The sequence below is a fragment of the Parasteatoda tepidariorum genome, chromosome 6 (assembly GCF_043381705.1).
Source record: "Parasteatoda tepidariorum isolate YZ-2023 chromosome 6, CAS_Ptep_4.0, whole genome shotgun sequence".
In the NCBI taxonomy this organism is placed as follows: Eukaryota; Metazoa; Arthropoda; class Arachnida; order Araneae; family Theridiidae; genus Parasteatoda; species Parasteatoda tepidariorum.
The window spans coordinates 52,422,230-52,447,591 of NC_092209.1; the positions used below are offsets into that span (position 1 = coordinate 52,422,230).

Consider the following 25,362-nt stretch of genomic DNA (forward strand, 5'->3'; position numbering starts at 1 on the left):
TGCCGAGACTTTTGTCGGATTCTATGATCACTGGAGTTCCGCAGATTGTTGCCGCTGACCATATTGTGAAGAAACTTATACGTGCTGCTGTGTTCGTCGCATGCATGGTTGGTTTTGTTTACCAGTCACTAGAATTTATGGAAATTTATTGGAGATATGAAACTGTTGTAGATGTGAAAGTAGCAAATGATAGAGGAACCGAGATTCCAGGTTTCACTGTATGCAATTACATTGGGTAAGGCATGCTTGAATCTTTAAAACTAAATTCAAGGAGATATTATTAAATTATTTATGATTACCATTTTTAATCATTTCTTTTTAATCTTTCTGTTTTATATTTCATTATGTTGATATGTAATTGGGCACTTGCCTTTCAAGAAGGAGAAGACCTCCTATATCCGCACATGTAACTATGACGTCAGCACCAGCTAATCTTTATCAGCAAAATGACGTATTAAAGTTGAGTTAAGTTTCTCTACATAACTTAGAATGTTAATTGACGATAATTTAATAAAATACAGAGAAGTATCGCACATCGAATTGCTTGAATTCTTTCTCGCCAATTTCTTTTGCTTCGATTTATTATTTGTTTATGTATTTCGTTCTAACCATGATATATCTTTGTTTTGTGTATCGGGCAACTTCAATGCATAGTTAGTTTGTTTATGTCCCACATGGGTATGTTCATGTATTTGTGTTAGGTCTCTGTGTAAATATATAGTGAAATAATTAAAATCCTTGTAAAATAATCTTCGTGAAAGAATTTAGAATGAGACACTTAAGAATATTGATACTTGGTAGGCTTTCGAAATAGAACGGAAAGAACAGTTGCTAACGCAAACAAATGCCACGTTTCAACATCCAATCAGGATCGAGATACCTACACTACGTCACTTGCAGGTATCCCATTATGGAGATTCTACTCTAAGTTGTTTCCTTTTACTTTCGTTGACAGGGTTCATTCCGTAATCATTGTTTAATATAGATATATATTTAGAACTTTTGACAAAAATTTGGAGAAAAAAAATTTACACATTGAGGCGAGCGAATAAATATTTTAACCAGGGAAAGACAAAAACGATACCGAAAGCTGGCAAACAGATTTTGTGAAAACGGGTGCACATAGTTCTTAACCTATTGGATTACTTGAGGAATTGGAAGAATCGAAAAAAGATTTTTAATATCACCTACAAGCATCAACTGGCAATTAAATAGGCTTTGATACTTTATTCACTCACTTTCCGTATCAATAATTTGACAAATTTCGAAAATATTTAATTATTGCGTAAATATTAATTTGTCTCCTTAAATGTGCACAATTTTTTGCCTCACCAAAACCTCTAAAACTATACTCAACTTATAATTAAGAATTTTTAAAACCCATATAGCACAGATTGTTCCCTTGACGTCTTAATAAAGTCAAAAACGTCATAATCACAGATGTGAACATTTTAAATTGTCCGTAAGAAGTTATAACCTGACTTCAATGTTATTTTATCTTGTGATGTCAAAGAAAAGTCACGGTGACTATTTATTGTTATTTTTGTCATTTGGTAGTTACAACTATACTTTACTGGGACTTGGTGACTGTGAAACTTTGTGTCCACTTTGAAGCAACTTTGATCCCTTGAAAGTCACGTATAAACCATTTAATACCTTTTCTCATTTAAGTCAAAAGGATGTTTTTTGTGACTGATCTCATAATACTTTCGTACTAATTTTTTACGAATTTGTTTCACTAAAGTTAAACAATTTGTACTTTTATGTGACTTGTCTCACTAATGTTAAGATTTTCCACTTCATTCAGACAAGACACTAAATAGTTTTATAAGCAGTTTTTTTAATAGTTTTATAAGTAGTTTTATAGGCAGACTAACTTCTTAAAATTAATTATGTAAATCTCTATAATGTAAATCTCTATAATGTCACAAGTGCACTCAGCAGTTACATTTACAGGTGTGACTGGTTTAATATAGCTTTAAACAAAATTTATTTGTAGAAACGTTAAAAAAATTTATTTGTTAAAAAAATGGTTTCTGTACAATGCTCGGTACGTAAAACTCAGCAAAAGTGATTATATACACTTTTGAGACCAGTGGTTTAAAAGTATAAATTGAAAAAAAGATATAAATTTTGGTAAAAAACCGAAGTTTTGCAAATCTTAGGTTTTACTGGTAAAACATTGCCAAAGGAGCTCTGTAAAAGACCGAATTATGTTTAAATAGGATTCCATCTCGGCATTGTCCCAAGCCTTTGAGGTAAATCATTACCAAGCTGCTTTGGTAAATCTTACGTTTCACCGGTAAATCTAAGATTTACCAGACTTCGGGCTTTTACAGCAACACTGTAAAAAAGTCGAGTACACGGCTAAAGTTTTTAAATAATGATTACTAGAAGATTCTTTTTATAATTCTAAAATTTGACACTCCTGTGTAAACAAAAAACATTAAAATAAAAATTTTAGATTTTATTTAAAAAAAAAAAAAACTTAAGCACTGCTGTTAAACTTTAACCTCAATTTCATACTTCAAAATCAGTTTACGAATTAATTAATGGCGACAATACTGTAAAAAAATTATCTAGTTCTTTCAATTAGAACTACTATTATATCATTCATTATCTAGTGAAATGTCGACTTATTAATAAAATCATTAAGTCCTTAAATTTTTTTTTCATTAATGGTATAAAATTTCTTTTTTCCCCTATTTTTCGTAAAACGTGGGTAAGATAATGCAAGAGAATAGTTCAGTGAACACATAAAATTTTAGTAAATATGCAAGAAAGAAAAGTTAGTAAATAATGTTAAAGGCTGAGAAAAATTAAATTATGATTAGAAAAAAATTTACACTCATAATTTTTAACGTTTTATTTAAATTAACGTTTAATTAACATTAAATTAACGTTTTTAAGGTCATTTTGGTATCAAACCCTAAGCTTAATAAGTAGATAGGGACTTGAAATACCTTCAATCAAATTTAATCAAAACGATTAAAACAATTTTAAGTTTTCTGCAATTTTTTTTCCAAGTGTGAACTTCTTTTAAGCTAATTTTGGACTATGAATTTCAAACATAAATTTTTTTTAAGAAATTCAAATGTTCTAGTAACAACTAAAGAAACAGTAATTATAAAATTTAATTTGGGTTAGTAATAACATCACCGATTTCGGATATATGTATTTTGATTTTTTATGATTTTTTAATGTTTCAAATCATTTATATGCTAAACGGAGAGAAAAAGTCTGGTAAAATTACCATATTGTATGGTAATATATTTGTGGTTAAAACCAATAACATAATCCTGTTGAATAAAAACAAAAAAATATACTGCATTTACATCGTTCATTTAGTAATTTTGCCGATAATTTTGATGGTTTATCGATTATTACCATCAAATAATTACTACCATCCATTTAGTAAATGCAAAACTGAAAAGTAAATATAAACAAACAAATGGCTTTATATCATACTTTAAGTTGCCATATCAAAATTACCTAATTTTATTACATATTACAAAGCCATATTTTATTGCTAGTAATAACTAAAATCATTGCCAAAGGCTTCGGAAAAAGCTGAGCTTTTTGGTGTTCCCGTACAGCCAGAAACACGATACGTTTTACCATATTCTGGATGTTTTGACCATACTTTTTTCAGTATAGTATCGCTAATGTTCAATTTCAACATATAAATAAGTTTTAATCACATACACGTTGTTGCTTTAAAGACTGCAAATCTTAATAGTTTTTCTACTTTACAATTTAAAAACAGTTGAATTCGCTATTAGATCAATAAAAATGTATATATTCGCTTTTGTGGTTTCAAGTTGTGCTATCATGTTTAATGTTAACAAATAAAAACTCTTTTTCATAGATTGCTTGCAAGCGAAATATGTCGTCAACCGCAATATCGGAGCAAGTGTCATTTATTACTGCAGCATCCAGAACAAACAGATACAAGCATGGATTTCTGTGATTGTTTTCCGAAAAGATGGTGTGTTGATGGTATTCTGCAAAACTATTCGGTAAGTATTGTATCAGAAAACTATCGTTTGCATATTTTTAAGCTTAATTGTTATTTATCATTTTTATATCGTTTGTCATATCGTTTTCATTATTTTTAATCTTTTATAAAATTATAGATATAAATTATTCGAGTTCAGTTTTTGTTTTGTTCTATCGCTTACAAGGTAAGCTTTTCTTTAGAAGCGTAATAAATATTTCTTTTTTATAATAGCTATCTGTTAATTGTTTATTTAAAACAGCTGAGATAAAAGTTTAAACTGGTTTAGCAACCTGCAAGTGTATAGTTTAACAACCTGCATCAAAATTCAGACTTTTGCAGTTAAACTTATGGAGCCCTTGTTCGTTTGATACCCAAATCAGCTAAATCATTACAAGTTTAGCATGGCAATTTTAAGAACATTTTACTTCGGGAATTAAATTTACCGATGTTTTCAGTGCTTTTTAAAACAGTAAATTAGTTTACATTTCATTTTTTTCAGTCCATTTTTTATAACTTAAGCTCCTTTGTAAACTTTCGAAAATTATAAGAAGAAAAAAAATTAAGTGGAAAATAGCCAAACTAAATTGACTTAAGGTTAACAAATTAGATTGAAGATTTTTTAATTAACAAACTAAAAAAAAAGTATGGAAAACAAAATGGATTGAGCTGTTTAAAAAACAAGCAAAAAAACTCAAACATAAAACTCCTTCACTACATTTTAGAGAATAAAACGCAGTTAAGTTAAGCATATCGAATTCGGCAAATCTTTTTAAGACATATAAAACAATATTTCATAAAGTGGTGTCTGCTCGTAAATTTGGTAAAACTGCTTTAATTTGGTAATTTAATTATTATACTTTAGTAGAGAATGGCATAAAAACCATTTATTTGGTTAAAAATACTTTTCAATTTTTCTAAATGCGTAATAATAATAAGTACAATTTTGAGAGTCACAATTTTTGGTTAAATTTTACAATATGAACGAAAATCATTACAAAACGAATGGTTTAAATACCAGATATTTTGGTTACATAACCAAAATTATGTTTATTTTTATTTTTTTATTTTTTATTTTTTAAATTTCTTTTTTTAAAGAAGAAGTGCCGTTATAGAGCAATGATTTTGACAGATTTTTTTTTCACCGTGTAATTATTTTCTTTTAGATTCAGTCGAATTTCAAAACTATTGAGATAAATTGCATACACATTATATTAAACACGAAAAAAAGCTTATTTGTATGCATAAAATTAGTCTGATTGTTTGCTTTAGTCTGATTATATTTATCTGATTATATTTATTCTATACAATATCAGTTAAATTATGGTTTTATTTTATAAATTAGTTAATTTTTCAGTAATTCGACCTTTTTTCAGTTTCCCGAGCGAAGAGTTTACGATGAAATCAGTCTTCTAGATAACGAGGAATTAATAGATCATTTTCTTCAAACTGAAAAACAATTTCTCTCATCATGTCGACTTGCATATGTGGATGAAGGAGATTATAATGAGGACTGCAAGTAAAATGATTTTTTTTTGCTAAATATTTATGTATTGTAAGGGTAATATTTGAAGGAAACCTACTAAAATATAGAACTTTATTTAAAATTGGTGAGTTAAAATTTTCAATAAATGTAGATTTATGAAAAATTTCATAACAAAGTTTTCAATTACTTTTTAGAAAACTGCACAGTAAAACGGTTAAAACAATTAGTAAAAACTGAAAGCATGTATTAATGGGTAAATATTCGATACTTAGTTCAAAAATCAAAAACAATAAGCTTATATAAAAGCAGTATTATTTCAGTACACATACATTGGATCTCAATTGGAAAAGTTTTTGAATTGTGAAATTTGTAAAATAAGATTTAAAAAAAAAAAACTTTTCTCTGAATAAAAAAAATTTAAATCTAAAACAACTGCTCTAAAAAGTGTTTAAAAAGCAAGTGAAAATCAAAAACTAATATTCGCGGATCATTATTGCTCAAAAAAATTTAACTCTTACAAATTTAATTTAGTATTTAAAGTTAATACATAATGGGTAAACAGTCGAAAAGCGAAATTTCTCAAAATAAGATTTTTAATAAAAGGTTTATTTTTCAAAAAGTTTTTAACGAAAGTCAATGCGTCAATTTCATGTCAAAAACAAAATAGACAATTTCAATTTATAATTTATAATAGCTATTCGGGTTTGAATAATGTTTTTTCTCTATTGAAATAAGCTTTTGCTGGCCATCTCAAAGACAATAATATTGATAAAGTTCAGAAGATCTCAATTAAGAGCAGAGCCTAAGAATAAAGGTGAAAGAAGTTGACTGTAGAACAATTCGAAAGTGCTATCTGTCATTACGGTAGTTTATTAAAATTGAATTAATTGTAATATAACTCATTTTTACTATGAACTCGTTTGTTCTTTGTAAGAAATGCTTAACTGTTATATAAAATATGACTTTAATTAAGAATTCAATTCTTCTTACCAGAAAATATTAATAGTCATATGAAACATGATTTAAAAAAATGTTTGCTTGTTCTTTTCAGCAAATAATATAAACCCGTTCTATAAAACATAATTTTTAATGAGAAATCATTTATTCTTTCCATAACCATCGTTATATTCAACATGACCTTTAATAAAAACTATTTTGTTCTTTTCAACAAATATTAACCCTTATATAAAACATGAGTTCTAATATAAACTAGTTTATACTTTCAAGCAAATATTAACAGTTTTATAAAACATGATTTTTAATAAAAACTAGCTTGTTTTTTCCGACAAATAATTTTAACCATTATATAAAACATGACTTTTAATAAGAACTCGCTTGTTCTTTAAGGCAAATATGAACCGGTTTATAAAACATGAATTTAAATAATAATTCATTTGTTCTTTCTAGCATACATTCGCCGTTACATGAAACATGAGTTCTAATATAAACTAGCTTATACTTTCAAGCAAATATTAACCGTTTTATAAAACATGCTTTTTAATAGAAACTCGCTTGTTCTTTCCGACAAATAATTTTAACCATTATATAAACATGACTTTTAATAAGAATTCGCTTGTTCTTTAGGGCAAATATTAACCGGTTTATAAAACATGAATTTAAATAAGAATTCGTTTGTTCATTCCAGCATATATTAGCCGTTATATAAAACATGAGTTTTAATATAAGCTAGCTTGTACTTTCCAGCAAATATTAACAGTTATATAAAACATGACTTTTAATAAGAACTCTCTTATTCTTTCAAGCAAATATTAACCGCTGTATAAAACATGACTTTTAATAAAAACTAGCTCTTTCTTTCCGACAAATAATTTTAACCATTATATAAAATATGACTTTTAATAAGAACTCCCTTGTTCTTTAGGGCAAATATTAATCGTTATATGAAACATGAGTTTAAATAAGAATTCGTATGTTCTTTTCAGCATATATTCGCCGTTACATAAAACATGAGTTTTAATATAAACTAAGTAACTTGTACTTTCCAGCAAATATTAACCGTTATACAGAACATGACTTTTAATAAACATTTACTTGTTCTTTCCTCATCTTGTTAAAATCTGGCTCTCTCTTTTTCCTTCTCTTTTCCAGTCATTATTAACTATTTTCAGACATTAGAAACAGAAAGTATATTTTCTCATTATCAATACTTTTGTTTCCTTTAAAAATGAAGTAAAATATTATAGTATTTACAATAATGAACTCTAACAAATAAGAGGACTTTAACTGATAAAAAAATATTTTACATTTAAATAAAAATTGTTAAACGAACTTATAATTTCAGTAAATTGCCATCACTCCAAATACGGTGCCCCCATTCGGAAACCTCAATCGTCAATTTCTGCTACACTGTGAATTCTCTGATTGGTAGACCTCTGATGAAACCTCATTCCACCACATCCACAGCCAGTATGTATATGATTGTTTAATTTTTTTTCTCTCGTAATTTTCCACATCCAGTATGAATATGATTGTTTAAGTTTCTTTTTTCTCGTAATTTTCCACATCCAATATGAATATGATTGTTTAAATATTTTTTTCGTAATTTTCCACAGACAGTATGTATGTGATAGTTTAAGTTTTTTTTTTCTCGTAATTTTCCACATCCAGTATGTATATGATTGTTTAAATTTTCTTCGTAATTTTCCACAGCCAGTATGTATATGATTGCTTAAAATTTTTTTTTCGTAATTTTCCACATCCAGTATGAATATGATTGTTTAAATATTTTTTTCGTAATTTTCCACAGACAGTATGTATGTGATTGTTTAAGTTTTTTTTCTCGTAATTTTCCACATCCAGTATGAATAATGATTATTTAAATATTTTTTTCGTGATTTTCCACAGACAGTATGTATGTGATAGTTTAAGTTTTTTTTTCTCGTAATTATACAGAGCCAGTATGTATATGATTGTTTAAATTTTTTTTCGTAATTTTCCACATCCAGTATGAATATAATTGTTTAAATATTTTTCTCGTAATTTTCCACAGTATGTATATGATTGTTTAAATTTTTTTTTTTCGTAATTTTCCACATCCAGTATGAATATGATTGTTTTTTTTCGTAATTTTCCACATCCAGTATGAATATAATTGTTTAAATATTTTTTTCGTAATTTTCCACAGACAGTATGTATACGATTGTTTAAATTTTTTCTTCTTCGAAATTTTCCACAGCCAGTATGTATATGATTGTTTAAATTTTTTTTCTTCGTAACTTTGCACAGCCAGTATGTATAGGATTGTTTAAATTTTTTTTCGCAATTTTCCACATCCAGTATGAATATGATTGTTTAAACATTTGTTTCGTAATTTTCCACAGCCAGTATGTATATGATTGTTTAAACTTTTTTTTCGTAATTTTGCACAGCAAGTAAATTGCTTAATTTTTTTTCGTACTTATACATAAGCCAGTATGTATATGACTGTTTAAATATTTTTTCGTAATTTTCCACATCCAGTATGTATATGATTGTTTAAATTTTTTTTTCGTAATTATACACAGTCAGTATGTATATGATGGTTTAAATTTTCTTTTTCGTAATTTTCCACATCCAGTATGTATATGATTGCTTATATATTTTTTTTCGTAATTTTCCACAGCCAATATGTATATGATTGTTTAAATTTCTTTTTTCGTAATTTTCTGAAGTGTATGAAATATATTATTATTGAACTATTTTTCGAAACGCTTATTTGACATCTTCATGCTGCCACATCCACAGCAAGAACCTGATTGTTTTAATTGTTTCAATTTTTTTTAAACATTTTCTCGAAATGTTTGAAATATATTGTTCTTGAAGTATTTTTCGAAACAATAATATGATAGCATATAAAATAGTTTCTTTACTTTCCTGCTTGTCATTTGATCGAGTGTTAATTTAAGATTAGCGAACGAAATAGTTTTCTTATTAAGGAAAGTTGAGGATTAAAAGAAACATCATTAAGTTTCTTTTAATAACATAATTTTCATTTCGATGCAATAAATTTATGGTATTATTATTTTTAAAAAAATTAACATAAAAGTAATTTTTCATCCTGTATTTTTTTCTATTTAAAAAATGACATATATTTTTATACAAAAGGTTTTGGTAGACGCGCTTTACTCTAACTAATAAATTCTTTCCTACTTCTTGTGGCAAATCACTTAAACCTCTAAAATCATTGAACATCTTTCGCTGTTTCTTTTCTTTTGTTATTATTATTACCACGTTTATATAAACTTGCCTTCGTGTATGTCTGTCCGGGTGGAATTTTGTAATCGATTTTAAACTAACTTCCCGAGTAGCTACAAACTTCAAATTTGGCACATAGTTTAGAATTGGATGACAATGCATGAAAATGAAGAGAAAAAAGACATACAAAGTAAAATAAAATTGAAATTAAAAAAAAAAATTATTTTCGAGATTGTCTTTTGTTGTCGATTCCATTATTTCAAATTAGTATTACAAGTCAGGTGAAAATATTTTTATTTTATTACCACGTTTATATAAACTTGCCTTCGTGTATGTCTGTCCGGGTGGAATTTTGTAATCGATTTTAAACTAACTTCCCGAGTAGCTACAAACTTCAAATTTGGCACATAGTTTAGAATTGGATGACAATGCATGAAAATGAAGAGAAAAAAGACATACAAAGTAAAATAAAATTGAAATTAAAAAAAAAAATTATTTTCGAGATTGTCTTTTGTTGTCGATTCCATTATTTCAAATTAGTATTACAAGTCAGGTGAAAATATTTTTATTTTATTACCACGTTTATATAAACTTGCCTTCGTGTATGTCTGTCCGGGTGGAATTTTGTAATCGATTTTAAACTAACTTCCCGAGTAGCTACAAACTTCAAATTTGGCACATAGTTTAGAATTGGATGACAATGCATGAAAATGAAGAGAAAAAAGACATACAAAGTAAAATAAAATTGAAATTAAAAAAAAAAATTATTTTCGAGATTGTCTTTTGTTGTCGATTCCATTATTTCAAATTAGTATTACAAGTCAGGTGAAAATATTTTTATTTTATTACCACGTTTATATAAACTTGCCTTCGTGTATGTCTGTCCGGGTGGAATTTTGTAATCGATTTTAAACTAACTTCCCGAGTAGCTACAAACTTCAAATTTGGCACATAGTTTAGAATTGGATGACAATGCATGAAAATGAAGAGAAAAAAGACATACAAAGTAAAATAAAATTGAAATTAAAAAAAAAAATTATTTTCGAGATTGTCTTTTGTTGTCGATTCCATTATTTCAAATTAGTATTACAAGTCAGGTGAAAATATTTTTATTTTATTACCACGTTTATATAAACTTGCCTTCGTGTATGTCTGTCCGGGTGGAATTTTGTAATCGATTTTAAACTAACTTCCCGAGTAGCTACAAACTTCAAATTTGGCACATAGTTTAGAATTGGATGACAATGCATGAAAATGAAGAGAAAAAAGACATACAAAGTAAAATAAAATTGAAATTAAAAAAAAAAATTATTTTCGAGATTGTCTTTTGTTGTCGATTCCATTATTTCAAATTAGTATTACAAGTCAGGTGAAAATATTTTTATTTTATTACCACGTTTATATAAACTTGCCTTCGTGTATGTCTGTCCGGGTGGAACAGATATGCATACACATATTCTCAAGAGCACACATACATGCACTAATATAACATTACTGTTATGTATTTCATGCACCCCACGTTTTTCGTTTTTCAATTTTTTTTAAAATTATTATTCTACACTACAAAAACGTGGTTTTTAAAAATGTTATTTTTTTTAATGAATTGTTCTTATTTTATAAAATCATTCAACATCTTTCGCTGTTTCTTTTCTTTTCGTTCTTATTTTATATATCTTTTAAATTTACTTCATGTAAAAATTGCTAATTTTTAAAAAAAAGTTTTATCAATGATTTTAAATTTCAATTTATTCTTTTTTTTTACCTTTCAAAGCATTTACTTTGGACCTCAATCCAATTCGATCCAATTATCCCTTGTTTATTCCTGCTGTGAAAGCACAAATTGCAATCCATAATCCTCGGGAAGTTGCCAATCCATACGATCAAGGATATACTATACCAGATGGCACAAGGCAAGACATCCGTATTAAAAAGGTACTTGGATTTAATACAAAATAATTTAAAAAGTGTAAAATATAAAAACTTTTCATTATGAAATAATTCTTGCATTTAAATGCCACATTTTACTGAATTGCTTTTCCTGTATGTTTGTTTACGAGTAGCATATCTAACAATTAAAATATCAACCATTCTTATACTAGTTAGAAAGCTCTAAGTTTAAGTGAAGCTTTATGCTGAATGCTAATACCAATTTCAATCATGCCTTGGAAAGAAATGAAAACATTTTTATCTTAAAGTAAAATTTATCACCAATTAAATGTTGACCCACTTTTTAACTAGTAAGATGGCTCGAATTTATACTGGAGCTCTGATTTGGATAACAATAAAAAACTGGATGCTTTTCAAATTAAATTCAGCAGAATTGTTTACTGAAATTTATACTGGAGCTCTGTGTTGGATAACAATACAAACTTAAGATGGGTTTAGTGGAAGAACTAGGTAAGTGACTTGACGACAAATAGCCAATAAACAACCTCAAACAATTTCTTGCTTGGCATCGTACGCTGAGACGCAGGGAGAAAAATAAATGGTGAAAAGGGAAAACTTTGTGTTTCAGATACACTACCCTAGTCAAATAATAAATTTTATAACAATTCACAAAATAATAAATATTATTTTGTGCCTAGGCGACTTTTTCAGTTTATTATTATTGTAACTAGCTGAATACTTGTTTTTCTTTTTGAAATAAAACCGAAAAATCAATACATCTATAATGATCAGCATTAAAAAATCATCCACAAAATTTAAAAGAGATATGTGGACACAATCTTTCGGCATAGTTCTATTGCTCCAGATCACAACTCCTGATAGTTAAGAATTGCTGTAATCAACAATTTTCTCCGGTATTTATCCCTTTCGGAGGGCCATAAAAAGCCTATTTATACACTACTAGTAGTTAGTAGTATTAGTATATATAGAACCTATTAAAACAGCACCAATTAACTGACATCAGTAATAACTATTACCAAAATTTTCTGTTTTAAGGATTATTTTAAAATTGTAAATAAGAGGAAGGTCATAAACATTCTGTAAGATATGTGTACTCGCTTAAAATATCAAGCGTTAAATCCGAAATGATAAGCATACTTACCTATTAAGCAAGACTAATGGCAAGTTTTTCATAAAAATTGACATGGCTCAACGGAGTCTACTTATGAACGAAACACGGAGCACTTTATTCTGCACTTTATTGGCAGAGATTGCCGTGCTGATGCAAATTATACTTTGGTAGAAACATATCAAAGCTTCATTGGCATCGGGTTAACATTGAAAGGTTATCGTGTTTCTTACCTCCTTCTTACGCTAATGCTGATTAGTTTCACTTTATTCTTGAAGGAGAATGTGACTTTTTTTTTGTTTAAACAGGTGTTCTCTTGTATTCTAGATTCAAGGTTAAGATGTTGAAAATTTAAAAAAAGCTGCATATTCGCTGAGTGGATGGGTGTTCAATTTGCGGATATTCGTGAAGTGGCAACCTAAATTATGAAAATTGAAATTGTATATCAACAACTATACCTAGATAACGCTTGTATTAAGGCTAATAAAAAATACTTGTATTTAATTTACGAAATTCCTTTGGAAGTAACGAAAAGGCATAACACTTTGACCAGAACCAGTGCTATTTAAGAGAAAGGTTATTTAAACTTTAAAGTCACCGAAATCTCGCTAATTAAAGCGTTACATACCAGTGAAACATCTACTCCACGAAAGCTTAGCTCTCGCTGCCTTTGAATCGTATTTAATCGGTTTTCGGACTAACAAGGAAAAAATCTTATACCAGTTTGTTCCAAATTAAGGTTGATGAAGTTTTATTCTACGTATATGAGCTAAAATACATATATATTTATTTTATCTTTTCAAGCAAAATTATATTCGAAGAAAGCATAGGAAATCGTCATTGAAAATAAGCAAATTCTAAGCACAAAAATCATTAAAGTCTCCTTTTGCTACATCAAGAATCAGAATTAGAATCAAATAAAGAGACCCCCAAAAGAAACAAATCAAATAAATAAACTCCCAATCAAATAGACCCAAATAAGAATCAAATATTAAATAAATAGAATCAAATAAATAGACCTCAAGAAAATTTGTGAGTTATACCTTCACTATCATACTAAAAACATAAGGATTAAACGAAAAGTTTTGTTTTGAGAACGTCATCTTTATGTTTTAATAGCAATTTGTGACAGTTTTATTAGGAATTGAGTTAGAATGTACTAGAATGTTGTAATCATCAAGAATTATGTACAAAAATAACCCAGCATAGAATCGCGTGAAAGTTTAAGCATTGTGTTATTGTTTTCCAGACATAAATAGTGTTTTAATTATTTTATAGGTAGTAAAGCGTCTTCTACCTCCTCCTTATGATACGCAATGTGTAGACTATATGAAATCATGGTACGCAAGAGGAGGACATGGCCCATTAAATAATAAAGTAATGAACACTAATTATTATTATTTTTTAAATTTATTTGAAGTGTTTTAATAATGTATAATTTATAAGAAATGCTGGCAAAGGTTAAAGTCTGTAAAATAACATTAAGTTGTATTATCTTAGGGAATTAAATATTCTTTTAAGTGTTTCGATAACGCTGATTTAGAATGATTTATAAATTCCAAATCTTTTCTTATGGTGTAAAAAAGATGATAAGATTATCATTTATCTAATTATTATTATTTAGTAACTATTATTATTTTAAATTTATTTGCACAATGTTTTAATAATGTATTATTTATAAGAATGTTATATATTAATTATAACAATGTTTCAATGTATTATTTATAGGAATTGCTAGCAAAGGTTAAAGTCTGTAAATAACAATAGATTGAATTATCTCAAGGAATTAAATATTTTCTTAACATCAAGAATTCTAAATTTTCCTGTTTGATAAATTTCTAACTATGTAATATGCATCTCTTGAAGCATTTATTAACAAAAGCAAATTTGTTCACCAAAATTTTGTACAAAACTATATGCTACCTATATTTTATTTATTTTTAAATATGTGAATAAATAATTTGTTATAGGAATGCATGCAAGAATGCCAAAGAAATATCAGTTTAAAAGAATTTGGATGTCTCCCTGAATTGTTTTTCTTGATTCCAGGAAACGAGGAAAGATGTGATTCAACAAGTTAGTCGGATTATTTTTGACCTATCATGCGAAATAATTAGAAAGACGTTGAGTAATTAGAAAGACTTTGAATAATTAGAAAGACGTTGAATAATTAAAAAGACGTTGAATAATTAGAGAGACGTTGAATAATTAGAAAGACGTTGAATAATTAGAAAGACGTTGAGTAATTAGAAAGACGTTGAATAATTAGAAAGACGCTGAGTAATTAGAAAAATGTTGAATAATTAGAAAGACGTTGAGTAATTAGAAAGACGTTGAATAATTAGAAAGACGTAAGCAAATACAGAAAAGGGGATCTTACTAGCAAAATTAAAATGTTTTACGAATACACTGTGAAAGCTCAGTCACAGTTGTAGCTAAGCAAGAGAGATTTTCAAGATTTGCCTGGTAATTTTTAATTGGCTTCCACCATAGAAATTTCTGTAGTTCTAAGGAAAGAGACAGAATTTTGTGAAAATTTCAAAAGAAGAAACAAATATTTTAAAGGTTCAGCGTTTTATAATATGGGGCTAAAATCAATATAATATTTATTTTCACTATTCATTTTAAAAGAGAGAATGAACTTTGAAATTATCCTCTTAACAAAATTCTTCTTAAGATAAAAACTCACTGACAATTTTCAGGAGATTTGTTTTTGTTATTTTTATACGTGCTTTTGTATTGACACGATTTCTTTTTTAAATTTCAAGCTGAAGCGAGAGTTAGACATATTTCTTAATAATACATAATAACTCACGTTACTAAATATAATTTAAAATTCGACTTTTTAAAATTCGATTGATCAGAAACTGTTCGACCGATTTCATTCCAATTCAGTATTTTGCCTTTAAAATAACTCTTTTTTAAATAATGAAGAAATCGTATACCTTACAATTCAAACTTTGTTTTGGCTATTATTAAATAACAAAAAGAAATCATAAATAATTATTAGAAAATATTTTTGCATTTAATTGCGTTTGAATGAACAAATTTTATAATTGTGTGCTTGAATTTCGATTCACTTAAAAAGTTCTTGAGATAAAGCGAAATACGCAAAAACTAAAGATAACATTAATGAATCCAAACTTCTGACCGCCCTCTTGACCAAATTGCAAATTTCCCAGATATTAGCTACCCCTAATATTTTGATGGTCATAAACCCAAATCTATCAAAAACAAGGTAGGTTTAATCAAAGAAAATACATTTTTGTGTTTAATTTCGTTACTTAAAATATTGCCGGCAGAAATTAATTAGCATATTTAAGGTAACCCCCACAAACTTTAGTATAAAATAAAGTAGGAGTCCTAATACTTGAAAATCTGATCATTAGATCAAAAGTCATTCTGGGTGATTCGTTTTTTTTCCGCACTGTATCACTGCAATATTTCAAATTTTTATCTTTTGTGTAGTGGATGCCTAAATGTAAAAAAAAAAGGATTTAAATGGTATTATACTCAAATCGTTTTATTAGTATTTAAACACTGAAGTTTATTATATTTTTTCAGAAATAGTTTCTCCACAAATGAAAGACAGAATTAATGAATGTGAAGCTAGATACTGTGGCTCAGCCTGCTAGTAAGATATTCTTATTCTCAATAAATAATTTTGCACTATAATTTATTATCATAAATTTATTTTGACTACAAACACAGATAAAATATTGGAATTCAAAAGTAATTGTTATTGTTTATTTTGACAATATAATTATTATAATTCTGAAAAATTCTTAATTTTTATTAGCTGTCTATCTTATTTCTTATTTTCAAACCAGAACTTGCTGTCGAATTAATTTTCAAAATTAGTTATAAAGTATACGCATAGATGGCAGTGATGAGAAAAATTACTTGACAATGCTTTCAATGTACCATCTATTAATGAACTTTGTTACTAATTTTTAAACTTGAATGGAATGGAAAAAAAAAAAATCTGAGCAGAAAGTACACATTTATTTCTATTTTGTTTCGTTTTCCTTATATGTTTTAAATTGCTGACCATTTAGATCTACCTATTACACAATTACTAAAGAATACAAATTACAGAAATCCCTTTTTTAAATTTTTAATTTAAAATTTTTTTTTATTCTATATCATTCTACTATGATGGCATAGACCTTTTCAATGATGTACAAACGTATTTGTTTAAGAAAGTAAACATATGAGTCAATAAAGACAATTATTTTATCATTATTGCTAATTCGAATGCATTTTAAATTATGCATTTTTAAAATTTGAAACAGTTTTATTATTCTGAATATTTTTAATTGTATTATTTTTTGTTTTATGCAGGGGTTATATTTTTAAATTAATTCTTTAATCTTTGCGTTTTTTTTTAAAAATAGCATTATAAGTTCTGTGGTGTTTTCAATCTTTCGACAAAATCTCTTAACGCTTAGACGCAGAAATTTTATTAAACATATTTTTTATTCATTTTTCAATATTTTGTATAAATTTAAATCAAAATAAGTGAAAAATATTACATTTAGTATTTTAATAATTTATGATTATGAGAAGCATCGGTGTCTTATTCTGAGTTAAAGGCAAAAATCTTCCAAACACGGCTCACTTCCAAAAATAATTTTTCAAATTTGCTTTCATTTGGAATTATTTAGATCTAAGACAAACAGTTATTTATCATTGAAAATTTTCTTTAATTTTCAAAATCAATTATTAATAAATTTTTTGAATATGAATGAAAAAAAAATCTAATTACATTTTTGCGATAAATAAACCAAAGAAACTGAACCGGTAAGATAGTACCGAATTGAAAGCTTCCTTCATCCGCTTCAAAAATATACAAATATAAAAATACAGATGACTTGTTTCAAGCGCTTCAAAAGTGGGCGCCCATTTTCAAGACTTGACAGACGTGAATCTAAAGAAACAGAAATGATTTGAAATAAAAATGTGAAGTTGCGAACGAAAAATGGAAAAATAAAGGTGACAAACAAAACCAGAGAAATTATAGAAGTTGAGAGACAAAAAAGCTGAAAAACATAATATGAAAAATCGCAGTGGCCTGAGCCAAAACAGGGATAAATGAATTCCCATGCGTTATGGGGAGGCGGTAAGTGAGGAATTAAAGTCGTTAATATAGAACTCAGCATTCAAATGAATAAAACAAGACATGGGTTTAAATAATTTTAACATTGTCAAAGTTAAATTTAATTAGAAATATACAGATTCGAGAAAACAGTCGATGTTGCTCTCTCCTCGGCCCTTGTGGTTTTTCTAGTTTTGTTTCTCACCTTTATTTTCCTTTTTCTTCATTAGCATTTTAACGTTTTTCTTTCAAAAATTTTTTTTATATTATTTACGTCTGGCAAGTCTTGAAAATGGGCGCCTATTTTTGTAACGTTTGAAACATGTCAACTTTTTTTTCATATCTGTATATCTTTGTAACGAACGAAGTTTTTAATCAGGTAATACTTGTTTTTTGGATTTTATAGTTTACTACAAATACAATTCCGATAATCTAATTTTCTTTGTCACCTTTATTTTTCTTTTTTTTTTTCATTGGCATTTCAACGTTATACTTTCAAATCATTTTCTTTTACATTTACGTCTGGTAACTTGAAAATGGGCGCCTATTTTTGTAACGTTTGAAAAATGTCGACTTTTTTTCATATCTGTATATCTTTGAAACGAACGAAGTTTTTAATCAGGTAATACTTGTTTTTCGGATTTTATAGCTTACTGCAAATGCAATGCTGAAAATCTTACTGATTGATTAGAAAAAAAAAATGCCATTTAACTGTTATTTTCTTCCTTGTATTTAGAGCGTTAGAAAAAGTATATAAAAGAGACACAGGTGTCCCATTTACATCAAAAAGGTTTCTACTTGAAAATATCTATTCAACTACATTTATATATTAGATAAAAAACTTTTCATTTCAATTTCGATAGAAATAAAATTAAACTGACTGAAGCGTTTTTTATTTCTTTCCCCATTTGAATAGTGAAGAGTTTTATGAAGTCGTCAGGGATCAGAGCATAACCGCTGGGGTAAGTTTTGAGTTTGACCTAATTATGTACTTTTTGTACTGCAATTAAAACGTTTTTAGTAATTGCGTAACCAAAACATAAGACTATTATCTGTTAGCCATTTTTCTGTCGAAATTCTTAATCTCTTCCTCTCTGCCCTTCAAACTTCTTCATAGACCCATTCACACCTCAGCAATATCGGCAACTTTGAAATTATGGTGTAAATTTTAAATATCACATTTTAAATGTTATTATATATAGTGAGTTGATATATTATATTTGATAATATTATTGAACTCGTTAATTATGGAATTTATGAAGTCCATTGAAGTAATTATGGAACTTATTATTCATCTTTTGTTTAATAGGTTAGGTTATCACGTATGAAATAAACGTTAACAATTTCACGATGTATGGTAATGACACTATCTAATTAGTATTTTAAAAGTCACATGAAACCAACAGTCGCTTTTTTGGTACATATGACTTCGAAGTGTAAACTAAAATAATGAAAGATCAACTAGAACTAAAGAAATATAATTTAAATCATCTATTCAGCCATGGAAAAATTGTAGTAAATTCTGAATATCACCTTTTAAATGATATTATATGCATAATTAATCTTTCTCTTAGTGAGTTGAACTTCTAACTCAGATTATTGAAAATTTAATGGCATGAAGTCACACCGGAATATACATAAGAAATAATAAATAAAAAAAATGAAGGTTGTATATTTGGTGCTAGAAATATATGTAGTGTTGGTATTAGGATACTTATCCTTTTGAGTGGGTCTATTACCTATTACCTAAAATCTATTACCTTTGCCTCTTGGTATATTAGATTCTAATACTTACAGAACTTATAACTTATAAACATTTTTTTTTAATTTTATAATTAGTTTCAGTCTAAAATATAGTCAAAATATCGACATACTCGAAATATCATTATCATCGAAAATAGCGTCTGAAAATATCGTCGAAAATTATAAAATTTTTATGCAAATAAGTTCTAGATAATATAGTGTTAATAGTTATTTTTTACTACACATGAAATGCGTGTCAATGTACGAGTATTATGGTCAAATTTTTTTAAGCTAGTAAATTTCTTCTATACTTTTAGAACAATTTCTATTATATTTCAAATCTCTTACATTATATTAATACTTAATATCTGTTTTTCAGAAAGAATGTATTCAAACGGAAGAAAATCAGTAAGTTCCTTTTGGTTTTTATAATTATGTACCCATCTTTATTATTACGTTATAAAATGCAATGGATCACTGTCAATACAACTTCAATGCTAATGCTCAGATTTAGACCAATGGTTCTCACCTAAGGGGTTCTTTCAATGTTTCAAGAAAAGAAATGTCAGTCACACTTACTTTATGCTCCAGCATTTTGTTTATTTTCAACTCAAATGAAACAATTCATGATAGCACATTTTTTTCAGTTTGCGAGACATAATTTAATCGAAATAGCATTAAAAAAAGATGTTTTTCTCGTCTGGAAACTACCACCACTGCTTTGGATAATTAAGAAAAGGTTTGATTATCATTTTTTATTCTGGGAATCGTTTGTGGAATAGTAAGTACAACCCTTGTCCAGAGGACTCATCAGACATGTCAGAAAAAAGCTGGAGTTAAAGTGGAGGTGCCATCTCGTAATGTGGAGATAATGTTGCAATATGATCCATGCTCTCAATTCACGACTTTTAAAGCAACGTTGTGACACCATAGAATTGAGTTAACATGTTTTATATACAAGTGAATTGGAATTATATTTTTGCAGTGTTAGATACACTGCACATCTTCCCCACCAGAATGATATATGTGATTGAATTCGATGAACGGATACAACTAGTTCATTCATTGCTGTTTTGCGGGAAAGGGAAAACTGTTTTAAGATCACAGTAAATTTTGGGAGCTGATTGTGAGAGCTGTAATAAGTTCACGGTCGCTCCTGCATTGCTACTAGCAGCCGAGTGTATGTAGGGCGACGTTATGTGTGATAGATATTGAGTAGCAAAGGCGCGAGGAAGTGGATGATATTGCAGTCACAAGTAGCAAATGTACCATCAATGTGTACCATCTATCTTGGTAGGCGTTTTCTCATCATGTTCTAAGGTCACCCATGTGGGGATGGTAGCTATCGACTTTGTCAACCTTCATCTATGAAAAGGTATCCCAACATAGAATTGTGTTAACATGTCTTATATACTAGTGAATTGTAATTATTTTACGTAGTGGTAGATACACTGCAAACATCATTTAGTACTTTTTCTCAGAAAAATAGGAGGGATTTTAAAGGAAAAGTTACCGTGCAGTTACTTTAACGAATAAATGAAATTTTTTTTAAATTTTTTTTTTAGAAAGAGACTAACAACGCAGTGGCTTGCTGCAATACTAATACTTTTTAATTTATTTTACATCAATGATAAGATTATGAACTCAAAAATAATCAAACATTGTAATTCACCTAGTTCTTTTTGGTTTTGTTGTTTAATTTTTAAACCATTTAAAAAAATGTGAATAAATACAGAATGGATTCTTGTTCTGATTTTTGGAAAGACAAAAAAGGCTTTGAGCAATATCGAAATTGGAGAATGAGTTAGAGTAGGTTTGAAACAATTGATATAGATAATAAGAAAATTATTAGAATTTTCTTGATGTGATTGGTTGATAATCAGAGAAACACGGATAAGGTATATTTAAATTTATAGTACGTGGATCAAACTGTTTTATTTATTAATATTGGAACATAATTTTTTAATTTTATTATTATTCTGATTCCATTTTGTCGGGAACTGTAATAGTGTGAGTATGGATGTAAAGTTAAGCACAGATGGCACTAGGGGTTAAAATTCGTTGTAATACTTCCATTATAGTATTTTATAGATTTTTACGCTTAAACTTGAAAAAGCGAGCCATCCAATATTGTTATACTTGTAGTGTTTACAATATAACGTGTGTTTTTTCAATTTGACTATTAACGAAACAAACAACAAATTAATTTGGAAGACTCTGAAGACCTGCTATAAAGCTACCTAAAAATGTAACAAATGGCGATATTTTCCACAAATCTAGTCAAATAAAAGTTATCACTCAAAACTTGTCAAACCTTACACTTTGAGCCGTGATGGCTCAGGGGATAGTGCGTTCACCTTCCACTGAACCGGGTTCGAATTCCAGCAATGGCTAGTTGATACGAATCCCACTCCCGGCTCGCACCGACCATAGTGCTGATGCGAAAATATCTTCAGTGGTAGACAGATCATGGGTTAGAGTTCCCTTGCAATGGGAGATTTTCGTGGTTTTCTCCTCCTTGTAATACAAATGAGGATTAGTTAGAGCAAGAAGTCCTCCAAGAAAACAAATTTCTCCCCAATACTGCAGCCTAAAGTTCCCTTGTCTTTTGTACTAGGCTCAAAATTACAAGCCTATGAACATTAGTAGTCGTATACCCAAAATTGGATCGGCTGTTCAACGACGGTTATACAATCAAAATTAAAGCCTCACAATTTACTCATGTTGTGACATGAATTTTCTTACATTTATTTTTGGTTTCCAACTTACGGTAATTTATAAATTGCAGAAAACTCTTATGAATGGTAAAATTACGTGTAAATTTAAACACAAATCGCAATATTAAGACTTCCTAGAATATTAAGCTTGCTCAATTATTGCCTCGTAAGCAGATTGATAAAGTGGAAAATTTCTAAATTTTTTTCTGTTTTTCAAAAATTTATTATCAGTCAATCATTCATTGTTTTTGTCTCTAATTATGATTTATTTTTCTGATTTTGGAGTTAATATTATTAAATGTGTTTGTAATGAATGGTGGGCAAAAGTTAGCTCACAACTTTGAGAAAAAAAAAAGGTTTTTTAAACTGTTACAAATAGAAATAAGTAGGTATAATATAGATATTTTGTGCCAATTTTTCTATATTTTCTTTCCGTTTCAGAGAAGGAATGCGCGTGAATATCTATCTAGACGGAATGGAAATTACGACCTACACTTACAGCCCAAAATATGACGTAATTTATTATACTATAATATATTGATGCTAAAAAATATTGAGTAGTTTATTGTTGTATGTACTTTGTTGTTTATTTATTTTTTGGATAATTATTATTTCACTTAATTTATTTTACACATCATAAAAAGCATATTATGAGTTATTATACATTGGTCTCGGACAAAAACTGCATGTGCCCGCTTTGTGTACATTAATTAAATTCCAGTAAGGCATAAATATTTTCCCAGAGCTCCCGTTTCAGCTCATTGCGCTGCAAGTAGTAGTTTTTGTTGTGATTTTGAATGACACTTGGACAAGCCAAGCGAGCTAGTCATTGGTCTTTGTCGAATTTAATCAGGTGCACCTTTCGTTTGACAAGACAGTAGCGCAAGGGTGAAGTACGTCTTAGCACAGAATTAATTCCACTGATTTTATGAGCACGTATATTACATGTACAGGGTGAGTGTAAGTAGAGTCGAGGATCGAACCCCGTCCCCTTCGAACCACAGTATTATTTTCTAACTACCGGGTTACCACTTTTGTGCTGCAAGAAGTAAACCTGTAAATGAAAAAAATAATGTTTACGATATATTTCCATGAAAGAAAATCACATAATTCTCACATGGTTCCAAATATTTACCATACGCCACATTGCATGTCATAGTCGGAGGAAAGAAATTTACATACATCAAAATGCAACGGAAAAGTGTTTAAAAAGACGCGTATCGCCATCTATCGAAAAAAAAGTAGAACAGAAACCAGCAGCTCAGTGGGAAAAAAATTTGTTTTTCTACTCGATTTCTACTAATTTTATAAATTCTATTTAATAGAGTTTGTTTTCCTACAAATTTAGAATAGTCTCCATTGCATTTAAAGACAATTGTTTGCTTATTCTATAGTCATTATTCATTTTGTTAGTTCATCTTTAAGTAATAATTCAAATAGTGTTAAAAATTATTCACATGTTAAGTATTTATTTAGATATTATTGTATTTTTGTATATATTTTATATTTTTTGTAATTTTGTATTTTTGTAGTTTTTTTTATATATTTTTATGGAATATTTTCATTTAGTATTTTTATATATATTTCCTTTGTCATCGTATTTTGCTCTTAAAAACTTAGTTACGAAATAATTATTTAGATTCCTCTTTGATCCTTTCTAAAATGGCTGTGGAAATTTTAAATATAAAAGGTGCTATGGTGCTTTCTACTGCCATACCAATCAGTGGCGACGGAGTTTTTATTTTTCTAGCAATAACATATAAATATTGTACCACATTCAAAATATAACTAGAGAGGTGCGTAAGGCAAGTAATGAAGCATTTGAAATGAAGCTATATCTTATTTTAAGATAGAGATGGAAATAATTTTAATTTTATCTGCTGCTTACTATGCCGAAACGAATGAGATTATGATTTTAAATAATTACTAAAAATCAATACACAAAGAACATTGACAATATCGAGGACATCGATTGAAAATGTACTTCTACGTGAGGGGCAAAGGCAGTGGCTAGATGGTGGAAAAATTTGGTCAATATATTATTAAAACTGATTAAGGTGCTGGGATTGGAAGAGGGCATGAAAAATTGCTTATTTTAAATATTTCAATACAGTTGTACTGTGTTTTCGGTTTAATTACAATTAAAGTGCATATGCTGTAAAAGATAAGTTTAAGAAGTGACCCAACTGGCCTCTAAAGGCGGCTAGTAAAATATTATTTTCATTGCTCTTTTTATGTGTATCGCTCATTTCCTATTAAAAATAACTGATAATTCTATGTGTTTTAAAAATTAATTGTAATTTAAAAACTGATTTTAAAAAAGACAGAAAATAGAATTGTACGGTATACTTCCTTTTGCTAGGAAAACCAAATTTATTCCCACCAAGTTTCACAGTTAGTTACGAAGTTAATCAGCAGAGGGTGCTGCCTACTAGAGAAATCTATAAAACAATGTTTTCTAGGTATCAGACCATTAAAACTAAAATGGTTTCATAGAAGTATTAGTTTTTTCTGCATACTGCACCCTTTAGTTGTTGCAAGAATTTAAAAAAAAAACATCATTTGATAGTTTTTCTCTGAGGAAAGCAACATTTCTTAGCGAACTTCATGATTAAGACGAAACTTGTAAATAGCTGATGCTGATTTCTAAAATAGAACGAAACCAATTGTACATTTCTGTCTACTTCTTTTTTCGTTTCATCCATTTCTCCAATCTTCTGCTACTTTTGGACATATTTTTGTACTTTTTGTCTTTAAAACGCATTTTTAAACAGTTTTTAATCAATTGATCATTTTGAATTTTTTTTCAGAGTATTGAGATATTTAGTAATCTTGGAGGTTATGTTGGGATGTGGCTTGGTATTTCACTAATAGCGGTGTTCGATTTTTTGGAATCTCTAACTGTAATGATGAAATACGCATATCGTAAAAACCAAGAAGCAAAAAAGATTCAAGACGAGTTCAATCTAAGAAAGTCGAAGAAACTGAAGGAAATACAGGATACACGTAGACACGAAAATCTGAAGCAAACTCGGCATGCACGTGGGAGAGGACGAACATAAATTTTATGTATGTTTTATTTCAGTAAACTTTGTACTTGATTCAGTGAAT

At 28.3% G+C, this 25,362-nt stretch overlaps 1 protein-coding gene across 2 annotated transcripts; it reads left to right on the plus strand.

Moving 5' to 3' along the window:
* On the plus strand, positions 1–25,362 carry LOC107451118 (amiloride-sensitive sodium channel subunit alpha-like; the record flags this gene model as incomplete). 2 transcript variants are annotated; one of them, XM_071182370.1, is given in 12 exon segments in its annotated part: positions 1–235; positions 3,869–4,019; positions 5,374–5,516; positions 7,786–7,910; positions 11,449–11,609; positions 13,972–14,070; positions 14,664–14,769; positions 16,258–16,327; positions 18,708–18,753; positions 19,914–19,942; positions 22,693–22,765; positions 25,062–25,362. In XM_071182370.1, coding segments are annotated over 12 exon segments (1,490 nt in total), but the record flags the coding sequence as incomplete, so codon positions are not given.